Raw genomic sequence first — 12,520 nt, forward strand, 5'->3', positions numbered from 1 at the left:
AGCATACTATATTCACACATAAGCACAGAGGTTGGTGTATACAGAAAATTTGCATCTATATGTTGTGTGTACTTGGGAGACAGGTGTGAGTAGAAGCTGTCTGCATGTAAGCAGAGAAAGGGTGGTTTTAGAGGGTGGATGGTCTGGTGGGACACTCTCTTGCTTGTATGCTCTACTGTTTCTCCATACCCCTCCCAATCCCCTCACTCTTTGTCTCGAAATCTCAGTTTTAACCTCTTTCCTTTCTCCTGGCTCCTGTGCAGCACATTCTCACATCAACAGCTCCACCAACAGGTGGAGAAATGCCCACCTCAGGTTTACACGCACAGTTTCCATCAGTCCAAGGCAGTGAAAGGCAACACCACATATTCTCAAGGTCTCTGCGTTCAATTTTTTGTTAACTGAGAGCTGTTTCCATGTGAGCTGTTCAGGTGGGGGGAGATTATTTATTGTCACTCAGCACACAGCAATGCTGAATCAACAGTCACACAGTAAAAGAGTGAGGACTCTGCACTTTGGCACAGAGCTGCAACGTAATATCCAGGGAATGCTCAGTAAATCAGCTTCTCAAATCAATTTATTATACTTTGTGTCTTCGTACTGCCCTCCATCTTCAGTTCTGCATGGAGTCCCTATAAAAATAACTATGAGACACCCTAAAACATCAGCTCTACGTTTTTAGCACACAGACTGACATAATTCAACTTCCAAATGCTTCCACTGGGAGGCAGCGATGAGGCACCCTGCCTCTCCTTTGTGCATGATCTTGAAACCTCTCTCAAGCATGTAAACCCAAAAAGAGCCAAATGCTTCAGGCGTGCAGTGGTCTGCGTTTAATAACAACTTTATGAGCACTGTTCTCAGCATATGAGGATGTGGTTGGATTTAGCAAGACATTGGGGAAATTGTGTTTCACCCATGAAAACACACCCATGAAGATTTTTTCTGAAATACATTATTGATCTGCTTTTGATCAGCTAGAGAAGGACACAATACTTTGTTTATAGTCATTTTCAGTCAGATGCCTTAAATTACTTATGTTGGTGATCTACATCCAGTCGCCTTGTGTATTAATAAGACTTCTGAGGATGATAGTGGCTCTGTTCACTCTCCCCAACATCATTCCAGATCATTCCACCACAAAAATAAAGAAATAAATGGAGATGTATCTTTTTTGCCTTTGCCTGCCATTCAAACTTCACTAATATTATTATACTATACATTTCATACTGGCTCGCAATTTGATTCAAGTTATATTGTGCTGTATTTGTTTGGGAATTTGAATTATTTTGAACATACTTCAGCATTCATTAACACTTTAACATCCAACGTTTCCCTCCATTTTAGCTTTACAGATGGAAACAGACAGCTGTTGTACATATTTCCCTCCCATCTAGCTTAACATATTTGGTATTTTCGGACATTTGGGGATCTTCACTTGCATTGCAAAATGCAGTGGATTTGATCAATGTTTGCCTGTGTAGCATGACTTTGTCTTGTAAAATAAATGTTGGATATGATTCCTGGGGGAAACCTTGGTCATAGCCATTTCAAGTTGTGTTGCCACAATTTTTGCTTGACTTAGTGTATGTTGGCAAGTAAAAAGTTGATGTTAGTTCTGCTCCCTGGAGTTTCAGGGCTTTTATTTGTTTTCTTGCTCTGCAGTTATCGAACTCTCTGTCAGTATTTCGTGTTGCCCCCAGAGGGCGCTGTTGTTATTTCAGCCCACCGATCAGGCGGAACACGACGTGGCAAGTAGATAGTTCACTTCCTGTATTTAGTGTAGTGTTGACATCCGTGTCTCACTAGCATACCTGACGTCTGTGAAACCGGACTTCCTCGGACCTAGCAGTAGCCTTTAATTCGGCACTCAGGCCGGTGTTAGCGTGAGGTGAGGAGGCTGTTTTCTTACATGAGGAGCGGGTTATAGGAGCTCAGCAGCCGGACAGGAGAGATGATGGAAGGGCTGCTTATGGTCTTTCTCGGGGGGCTGCTGGAGGTCTGCAGCGGCGTCTCGGCTAACAGAGGGGGATATCCCTCCTTCACAGACGAAATACCTTTCAAAATCACCTGGCCAGGCCCTGAATTCACGCTGGTAAGCACCCTCCTTTCAGTAAAACTTAATTTTGCTGTAAGAGCTGTTACTGTCACCTGTGCAGCTGTGAAGTGAGCTGGTTTGCTCTGTCTCTCATTGAGTTAAAGTAACAAACGTTTGTCTGTGGATTTCAGCCAACGTCAGGTGCACTTTACAAAGAAGATGACTTTGTCATCATGACAACAACAGAGAAGGAAAAGTATAAATGTCTCCTGCCTTCCCTGACGACTGGAGACGAGGTGAGCAGGATTTCCAATGTCTGGAACAGGTGCAGGACTGTTAGCTTTATATCTAAACACTGGTGCATGAGGGACTGTGACTGGGCGAGGAGTTTTTCCCTTCACAGAGATAGTCCTGAACAGTTCTTTTATTGCTCCCATATAAAATAATCATAAATAAGTAATTTACATCTCAGGCAAAGCAGCTCAGTTTGTCCCACTGGGTTAATGCAAGGCATTTTCTGCCTGGTTTGCACAGCAGTTTCATGTGCACGTAAAGAAAGAAAGCTATGTCATGTTACCTCTTCATTCTTTAAACATTACAGTCTGCACACCGTCTTCAGTTGTATGAGACCAGCCTATGCCTTCCATTGATTTAGCATCAATGCGTGTCATATATTTGTAGTTTTGGCTGTCATTCACATCTGTTCTGTAAGGATGCACTCAACAATCTATCTGTTGATATAAAGGGATGCAAAAAAAGGAATTGGTGAAAAAAAAAACATTGCGGCAAGCATCATAGCACTCATCTGGTCAGACAGTTCAAACAAGTTTTACTGTATCGTTCATTTGAGAGTGGCAGGTGACAGAAGTGAAAGAGAGAAGTGCTGCTGGGGATGGTGTTTATTCAGTTCAGTTATATTCTGGCTTGTGCTATTTTATTAAATTCGTGCTCTTGTGTTCACTGACACTGCTCTCCTCCTGCTGCCTTATCTCCCTCACTCTTGTTGTGTGTTGTTGTCTTAGGACGATGATAAGGAGTACAGTGGGCCCAGTCCAGCTGAACTGCTGGAGCCACTATTCAAACTAAGCAGCTGCTCCTACAGGGTGAGACTTCTCAGGTTTCATTCTCAGCTAATTTCCCTCCTTCTCTCAGCGGAGAGTGGTGGAAACTGCGTTCAGATGGGGTTTACGCTACGTTAGCAGAGCGCAACCGAGAACATGTTATTTTTACTGCTGTGGTGTTTGCTGGATTGAACCTTAAACTTGCTCTTGGGCTTGCCAACATTGCAGATTGAGTCGTACTGGACATATGAAGTATGCCATGGAAAGCATATAAGACAGTATCATGAAGAGAAAGAGACTGGACAGGTCAGTGTTTTGAGTGGGTAAAATCATGTTCAGATCAATGAATGAGAAGGTAATCATGTGTTTGTCCATAGAAGATAAGTGTTCAGGAGTACTTCCTGGGGAATACGGCACAAAAGAGCCAGTCAACAGAGACAGGTGAGGGACTTTGTGAATGAAGTTTTGTTTGTTTGTGGAGTTTTGTTATTTTTTTTATATGTTATTTGATTTATTAGTCTTTTCCTCATCGTGCTAACTCTTATACGGAATACATTTTTCAGATAAAGTTGAAGAGGCAGAAAATGTCAAATCAGCAGCTGACATAGAAGTAAGTATTATAACAAAGCTTAAATAACCAATCAGATTTGCCCGTGTGCCTGCCAGTTATCACATGTGTCGTCTCTTTTCTGTCTCTGCTGTTGTCCAGGTGCCCACTAAGAATATAGAAGGACAGCTGACTCCCTACTTCTCGTTGGAGATGGGCAATGGGACTCCATGTGTGCTGAAACAGAACCAGGCCCGCTCCACGTCTGTGCTGTACGTCTGTCATCCAGAGGCCAAGCATGAGATCCTGTCCGTCGCCGAGGTCACAACCTGTGAATACGAGGTGGTGGTGTTGACTCCGCTGCTTTGTTCACACCCGAAGTACAGGTAGATTTGCCACAATGACTGCATTTAAATGTTGTGCTCAAAGGAATACTGATGCTAAAAGTAAGCAGGGAATTTTGTTTTCCAGCAAATCAGATTCCTACTCACATCATGGGCCCTGTGGTTTCTGCAATGTAGAAAACAGGCATGGAATCGCAGAATTTCATGATAAAACCAGAATCAAGTGTAAAGCGTGGAATATCACAGATATTTCAGAAATGTGGATGCAATGTATAAAAATCAGGGTTTTTTCTACAAGTAAAAGTGTCTGTTTCCTGTCTACTATTGTTAAGAAAAGAAGAGCGTTGCCCATATGTGAGAGTAGCCTCAGTCAGACCCACCTGGGTCCTGGTGTGTACGAGCTTCATATGGAGCCAGTTCTGCACAAGATCTGTTTGAAAACATGCAAGCAATGTTGTGTTACATCAAATTCATTGATATTCAGGACATTTTGAGTCATTTTTTTTACTGAATTGTTGTGGTGTTTTTCGCCCACCATATGATTCAACACTCTTTCTGATGACAAAATGCTTAAATCGTAAAGCACAAAATTCAGAAAAATTAATACAGATTTCATAGGGCCCTACACACTTCCGCTTTCCAAACCTGACATATATCCCTTGCAGGTTCAAGTCCTCCCCTGTGAACGCCATCTTCTGCCAGGCACTGGCAGGCTCCCCTCTGCGGCCTGAGCGGCTCGCCCAGTTGGACAAGGAGCAAGAGGAGCAGCTCAAACCTCCTTTCAGCGCCCCTGCCGAGATCAGAGAGGTGAGAACTTACACAGAAAACGACAGAGGGAGAGAAATAGGTGCTGCACGTACCGACGACACCTGGCTCAATTATGTCTTTGTGACATGTTACAGGAGGAGGTGACACCAGTGAGAGAGGAGGCCTTCACCTCCACTCACAAACCCATAACTGTTGGAGGGCAGACTCAGGTCACTGTCGGCACCACGCACATCTCTCGGCTGACTGATGACCAGCTGATCAAGGAGTTCCTCAGCGGCTCGTACTGTCTGCACGGGGTGAGACGTGTTCACCTACAGCACCTGAGCAGTGTCTAATAAACTATTCAGTGACTTGTAATCATCTTAATGTGTGTGTTTCAGGGCGTAGGGTGGTGGAAATATGAATTCTGTTATGGAAAGCACGTTCATCAGTACCATGAGGTAAGGGTCTCTGCTGGGTCGTTAACATGGAATACCTAAACCATCAAATGTACTTTTCATATCACTTTACACTTGGCTGTAGGGCTGCAACTAACAATCATTATTTTCTGACTAAATAGTCCAAAGCCCAACGATGTTCAGTTTATTATTACATAAGCTAAGAAAAGTTGCAAACTGGGAAGCTGGAACTTTTGTCATCAAGATGACTAAATAGGTGACAATTAAGTTTCTGCTAATTGATTTATCACATAATTGTTTTAGCTCTTCTTGGCTGGCACATAAGGGATAAATTGTGGACAGAAAAGTCTTAATTGCACAGGAGGCTATTTCAGTTGTCTTTATACAACCCTAACAAAGTGTCTTGAACATGCGATTAAGTCAAAAAAGATTAGCAAATTATCTGTTTTATTTATGTTTTACACAGTGTCCCAACTCTTTTGGAACAGGGGTTATACGATTGTCAGGTTCATTAGATTATTATTAGCATTTGTTCAGTGATGAAAATGTTCCTCGGTTCCGCCAGGAAAAAGAGCAGGGAAAGAACATTGTGGTGGTCGGGAGCTGGAACGCCAAAGAGCACATTGACTGGGCCAAGAAGAACGTCGCCCGATCCTACCAGCTCAAAGATGACGGAGTGCAGAAAGTCAAGTAGGCCATTCATATTGTTGAACTCCAACCTGGATGCAAAGTAAACTGAGACTGTTGTTGATTTTTCTCTCTCTGTGTATTTTCTCCATGATAGGTTGGTTTCCCACTTTTACGGCCATGGGGATGTGTGTGATCTGACAGGGAAGCCCAGACAGGTCATTGTCAAGCTCAAGTGAGTAAACAGTCATGGAGCGGGGGGGTGAACACATGAATATGATGTTTGAGATTAGATTGACTCATCTCATTCCTCTTCTCTGTCAGATGTAAGGAGTCTGAGTCCCCCCATGCCGTCACTGTCTACATGCTAGAGCCTCAGACTTGTCAGTACATCCTTGGGGTAAGTTCACTAGTAACCAATGAGACACAGTCACTGAAAAAAAAAAAAAAAATACTAGAAGTGTATCAGGTCAATGCAGACCCTTAGTTTGGCTGCTGACTCTTAATTTTATTGAGCTTCAGCTAAATAAAAGGAAACTGCTGACTTAAAGGGAAGTGCTCTTCCAAACTGCATTCAGTTTGCTACTACTTCATATCTAGTAAGTGAAACTGGTTGAATAGACCTGTTTCACAGCAGACATTTTAACTTGTCTAAGACAGGTGTAACTAATTTTTTGCACTTCATTGTTAATATGCTAATAATTGACGGAACCGAGCCATCATTAGTGTTGATTAGTTCCAGCTGTGCTTTTCCTGTATTGCAAGTCAGAATGTCTGAATGGAAACAGGTCTGCGAATGGGGTTTATTCATTTGGAAATGATAACAATAATGTTAGCAGAGCTGTCAAGGTTTATGTCAGTAAAAATGACGTGCAGTAGAAGATGGATGGATGATTTTCACAGAGAAGAAAAGAAAAATGCTCATCGGGCAAACATGTCGTTCACATCCAAAATATGTGGGTGTAAAAACTCTGATGGCTGTTTGGGTAAAGTTAACTGTCCACAAATACTTTATCGGATACTGAATTGGCGACACTAATCTTTGGCATCCACCTTGAAACTGCTGATCGTATAGCTCTTCTGTGCTGCCTGGCTGTTTGTAGATTATTTGCAGCAACATCTATATTTAAAGGATAACTTTCGTTTTTTACAACTTATTTCTAGCATTAACTACAACCATTTACTCACCCAGACAACTTTGGTGGCATTTGGAGTCGTTTTGAAGAAATTAGCCCCAGAGGAGCGGCGCGTATATCCGTATAATGCAAGTACTCGAGGCATCCATGCGCAGCCTCTATATAACGCATAATCTGCCGCGAAACTCGTTCATATTCCAATATTTTGTTATGATATGCTGGTGCTATTCCCCTCTGAGCCGGCGGTCGGCTAGTTTAGCTGTAGTTTGGCACAGCTATGGTTCGTTATTGCTGCATTAAAATCTTTCGGCTCCTAAAGAAACTATGGCTAGCCTGTCTGTCTGCCTGTCAAGTTGTTTATATAGAAGTTAATATATATATATTCCTATAAAAACAATGAATGGCAAGAAATACCTGGCTCCACTTTCAAGGTGTTTGACATCTGCTTTGTTTTTTTTCTCCTAGGTTGAGTCTCCGGTCATATGCAGGATTCTTGACACCGCTGATGAGCACGGACTTCTGTCGATCTCCAGCTAAACTGACAAAGATCGAAGGACAGCAACGGCGCATGAAGGACTATGAGAGGACGGACAGAGAGAGGCTGCACTTGAAGATGGAGGACATTTATCAGAAAACAGGAGCCTGTTTGGTGGAGGAAGAGAGATGCCCATGACACTGCGCTAAAAGCCAAAACCGAGGTTAAACTGAGGTTAAACTTGATCCTGAGGCTGCACTTCATGTAGCCATGAGCACGGCCCGGCCCCGGCCCCTGCCCTGACCTGACCTGTGCAGTGAGCAATGTCACAGCCTAAACCAGCAGGCTAGCTCAGACTTTATGAAAACACAGTGCAAAGGGGCCGACGCCTCACTCCACAAGGCGGTGGATCCATTGCGTGTTCGTCATATCTATGCTTCACTTTATGTTGATAAACTGCAAGCAAAGAAGTCATGAATCAGGGGATTTGTAATTATCAGGGGAATCAACAATATTCATGGTGGTTTTATTGTCTTTAAGGTGAGTGTGTGTGAGTGAGTGAGTGTGTGTGTGTGTGTGTCAGACAGAGAGCAAGCGATATGAAATGATTACCTGCTGGACTGTAGCACCTGTAGATGGGGGGGGGGGGGGGGGGGGGGGGGGGAGCAAGTCTGATAATGTTTTACAGCTGTAAGAATGTGTGCTGTGTTAATTTACAGGATGAGTGAGCGTAACTTATGCATTAGAGGGTGCTGTGGAATAGCAACAAAAATTGAATGATTAAAAATTTCCTCAAAGTTCGTAGGATGCATTCGTAGGAATGTCCGTGGGGTCCTAGAAGAGGTATTCTGTGGTTTTGTGGAGATGCACACTGGGATCGTGATCGCTGCTGAATCGCAGGGATAAAAACCAATGCATTTGCAGCAAAAAATAAAACTAAAACATGATCACCTCATTGATAGTGTTGCATTACCATACATCGGGACATCATGGCATCGGCATAATAATTAAAGCGATATTTTTGTTGTGCACTATTATTAATTACCAACACTGTTATTTTCCTCCTGGAAAGAACATAGAGTATGATCCTCCCCTTGAAGGAAAGTCACTGTAGTAAGCTGCCATGGTAACTTTACGTCCACCAGAGGGTGCTGATGCTATGCATATTGTATAATCTCTTATGAAAACCCCTTCACTAAATCTATTTTTCTTCTTGTTCTTACTGCTGAGTGTTTGAGCTTCACAGTGCAGGATGACCTACGTGCAGAACTTGATAGTAGAAGGCTGATTTCACGTTCATCTGCCTCAGCTGTGGAAAGTTCTTCTGCACTCACTGAAAATCCAGTCCACGAGCATAATTTACAAACTTGAATCCTCCAGTGCACAAACACTGAGACTTTTCAGTGAAATACAAGCGTCCAGCTGTCCAACTTAAGACATGAAAAATAATTACATATTCACAGGTTCTGGAATTTTGAAGGAGAAGGAGTAGATGTTGATAATTGAACTTCTTTTTTGTGGAAAAGCCATATCAGACACAATTATTATTCAAGGTATTTCATATACATATTAAAACATATCTGGCAGGGGTGTTTAAGTTCAAATTTACACTGTGGTATTGAAGAGGCCACTGCAGTTGTTTGCATTCCTGGTCCAAGTCATTTATAGTTGAAAAGACTGCAGACTGACTGAAGCTCTGCAAAGCTTCATCTGTAACTTCACTGTATAATGTCAAGAGTATTAGCTAAACTCTAAGAGTGTGGATATATTTTGAAATGCTCTCTGAGGCAAAAGATTTCAGTTCAAACGCTTTCACATGAATACATCAAAAAAAATAAATACAGCATTAATGGTGAGACATAAACTGAGGTGTCATCTGAGGTATCGTCCCTTTGTAGGTCTAAGATAACACAAGCATGTTGTTTTCACATTCTGTGACTCGGACTCCAATGTTCAGCTCCAGCGAAACTAGGCCCACAACTAACGATTATTTCCATTTTCAATTAATCTGTCAATATTTTCCTGATTAATTGTGCTGAAAAAAGTCAGAAAATAGTATAAAAATACTTTGGAAGGGCCCAAGGTGATGTCTTCAAATGTCTTGTTTTGTTCGACTAAGAGTAAAACCTATAAATTTAAGTTTACCACCGTTTATGAAAAAGAAAAGGATCAAATGATCACATTTGAATACCTGAAACCAGTGAAAGCTTGACATCTTTTAGAAGAAACGATTAACCTGTTATCAAAATAGGCCATTAGTTTTCTCTCATCAATCAGCTGTTTTAGCTCTAGTTAAAGGACCAGTGTGCAGGATTTAGTAGCATCTAGCGGTGAGGACGCGTGCCCCTTCTTTGGTTTGTCCCTTCTGTGCTACAGTAGAAACATTTCAGTGCAACATGGTGGACTCCGTGGAAGAGGACCCACTCCTTCTAAGGTAATGAAAACACAGTTCTTATTTGCAGGTGATTGTACACTAATGAAAACATATTTATTAATATTATATTCTATTTCTGCCCTGTCGTGGCAGTAGATCCCCTAAATCTGACACACTGACCCTTTAAAAAAGTAAAAAGCACACATCCACTGCACTTGCCAAACATTTATTGTGTTGAAAAGTGTATGAGGTTCACAAATATATTTTTCGTAAGCAGCAAAAGTCCATCAAAGTGCAACCACATGCCATCGGCAGCCATGTGCGGGCCTGTGCGAGGTTTCACAGCAGCCCGACATTACAGCAGCTGATATCAGCGCTCAGCAACTTCGACCAGAGGGGAGGCAGCAGTGAAACCAGAGACTGCAGTCTTTATTGGCTGCAATGGAAACCTACAGAGTCTTGGGTTATAATGGCACGTGCGTGCACAACACAGAGGCAGGTTTATGTGAAAATGCAGTATCTGTAAAAGAAAAAGTCAATACATCCATTCAATAGAAGCAACTTGCATTACAAATCTATTGCTTGGCTTTAGTATCCATGGCAAGGCTTATAATTCTGGTTCTTTCATTTTTCCACTCAAGAAAACTGAACATGTATTTCCACTGTAGAGGAGAACAAAAAGTTAATGCAGAGTCCAAATACATAGAACAGGCTGTTTTCATGTTTCACATTCACGTTTGATCTAAAGCCATGGCGAGTTCGTCCAAACCTCTCCGTTTAGCAGCTCTTTGATTAGACTGAGGGAATGGGAATCTGGTGCACTGAGGTGCTTTCAAAGTCTTGTAGCGCATCTTGGTGAGTGTGGTAGTGCATGGCCACGTAAGACTTGGCAAAGGCAAATGTCTGAGAGCTGACGGGCTGCAGGCTGGTGGGGGAGCTGGGCCCTGCAGAGGGACTGCTGTTGTATATACTATAGTAGGGCTCAATGCGGGTGTTGATAGGTGTAGAGGTACTCGGGGGGCGAGGTTTGCGCACACCTGTGGCCTTTGGACTACCCGCACAATCCCTTGAGTGACTGGGTCCGCAGGCCTGGTCTACCAGCCTCCTCTGTGGCTTGGGCGACAGTACATAGGCCGAGTTGGTCTCGTGATGGGAGGATTTATTGCGATTGACTTCCAGGCTGCCCTTCCCCATCGCATGCAGGCGAGTCTTTTGCTTGCAGCAGAGAAAGCCCAATGCCGCCCACTGAATGCAGCACAGCACACGGCGGCGGAGGCCTGCGCTGTTGCGTGAGTACACAAAGGGATTGATGCCGGACTTGAGAAAAATGAGCACAAAGCCGCACAGTTCAAACTGGTAATGTGCAAAGCTACTTTCAGGTGATAACACATCCTGTGCCAGTGAAACTCCCATTGGCAAGCAACAAAGCAGCACAGAGAACACTATAACTACACAGGTGACAACCGCCTTAGAGTCTTTGGCTGTGGCCAAGTTGACTGTGGACACCAGCTGACAGCAGGTGGCTCCTTGGGCAGCCCCTGGAACAAGAGGCTGGCTGGTCTTGTTGGCATAAGAGTGTGTCTGAACATTCTGCAGTTTGTTGTAAGTCTGGTTACGGTACAGAGAGGGGCCTTGAACAGCACACTGCATGCTCTCAAAGCCAGCTGCAATGAGAGGTGGTGGGGGTGGAGGGCACGTGGCATCTACCGTGATGATGGGGCATTTCCTCACTTGTGCGTTCTTCCTCAGTGTCTGAGCAATCATCAGGTAGGACACAGACACCACAGCAACACAAAAGGCAAAGTCCGCCAGGTACACATACAACACAACCCTGGCCTGTCCGCCTCCCAGGCCAAAGTGGGGCAAGCAGGGTCCATCTCTACGTGGGTACGCTCGCATGGTGAGGAGGGCGGCCATGGTGAAGCTGGATGTCCACAGCAGGGCAGTGAGGGCCAGCGTGCAGGGGAAGGAGGCGGTGCGGTTGGGCTGCTGCCCCAACACCATGCGCAGTCTGTGCAAAGCAATGACAGCCACCGTCTCCAGGGACATGATGATGAAGCCCGAGCTGGTCAAGTGGAAGGCGAAGCAGAAGCTCTTCGACACGCCGTCCCCTCCGCCCGCATCCAGGAAGAGCACCAGAGCAAACATGGGTGCTGTCACGCAGCAAATGAACAAGTCACAGAAGGACAGGTTGAGGATCATGAAGTCGAAGTTGGTGCGGAACTTGCGAAACACTGGGTCAAAAAAGGACAGGAACACCACAAGATTGCCGTAAGAGCCCAGGCAGAAGATGAAGATGAGGAGGAGGGAGCAAAAGGTCAAGGTAGCAGTGTGGATCACGGCCCAACCTGACGGAGTCTGCGTGCCCAGGGTGCCATTGAAGTTCTGCTGTCTCGGCACATCCACCAGGTCTGCTGGTGAAACAGTGGTGTTCATTGTATTTTTAACTATTTATAAGCATCCCAAAGTCAGCGATTTGAGCATTCTTCCTCTGCGCAGAAGGAGTACATGATGATCACTTTATCTGCTGCTTCTGCCATTGCTGCCACCTTGGTAGAGCCTTTCAAAGGATACAGTCACAGATTAGCGATTATACAAAGCAGTGGATCACATTTAATACACTCACAGCTGATTGAAGGGAGCAATGCACAGTTAAATTTCCATTAATGAGCGGGCATTTAAGAAGAAGCTGTGAGGCACTACATGTTAGACACCATCTACAGTATGCTGTATCTATGCACCACTGCATTTG

At 43.9% G+C, this 12,520-nt stretch overlaps 2 protein-coding genes across 3 annotated transcripts; one reads left to right on the forward strand and one right to left on the reverse strand.

The window, feature by feature from the left end:
• The first annotated feature begins 1,793 nt into the window (after positions 1-1,793).
• Positions 1,794-8,024, forward strand: erlec1 (endoplasmic reticulum lectin 1). 2 transcript variants are annotated; one of them, XM_041947758.1, is made up of 14 exons: positions 1,794-2,095; positions 2,230-2,334; positions 3,061-3,141; positions 3,328-3,405; positions 3,477-3,540; positions 3,663-3,709; positions 3,809-4,032; positions 4,656-4,797; positions 4,893-5,054; positions 5,139-5,198; positions 5,722-5,846; positions 5,941-6,018; positions 6,108-6,183; positions 7,385-8,024. In XM_041947758.1, the coding sequence occupies exons 1-14, from the start codon at positions 1,955-1,957 to the stop codon at positions 7,454-7,456; spliced, it is 1,455 nt and encodes a 484-aa protein (XP_041803692.1). In that variant the 5' UTR covers positions 1,794-1,954; the 3' UTR covers positions 7,457-8,024. The 2 variants fall into 2 exon arrangements, with proteins under 2 accessions (XP_041803692.1, XP_041803693.1); XM_041947759.1 differs by having other exon boundaries at positions 3,480-3,540.
• Positions 8,025-10,560: 2,536 nt separating this feature from the next.
• On the reverse strand, positions 10,561-12,204 carry gpr75 (G protein-coupled receptor 75). Its single transcript, XM_041948190.1, has one exon. The coding sequence runs from the start codon at positions 12,202-12,204 to the stop codon at positions 10,561-10,563; it is 1,644 nt and encodes a 547-aa protein (XP_041804124.1).
• Between the last annotated feature and the right edge of the window lie 316 nt (positions 12,205-12,520).

Source organism: Chelmon rostratus, chromosome 11, assembly GCF_017976325.1.
Source record: "Chelmon rostratus isolate fCheRos1 chromosome 11, fCheRos1.pri, whole genome shotgun sequence".
NCBI classification, from domain to species: Eukaryota; Metazoa; Chordata; class Actinopteri; order Chaetodontiformes; family Chaetodontidae; genus Chelmon; species Chelmon rostratus.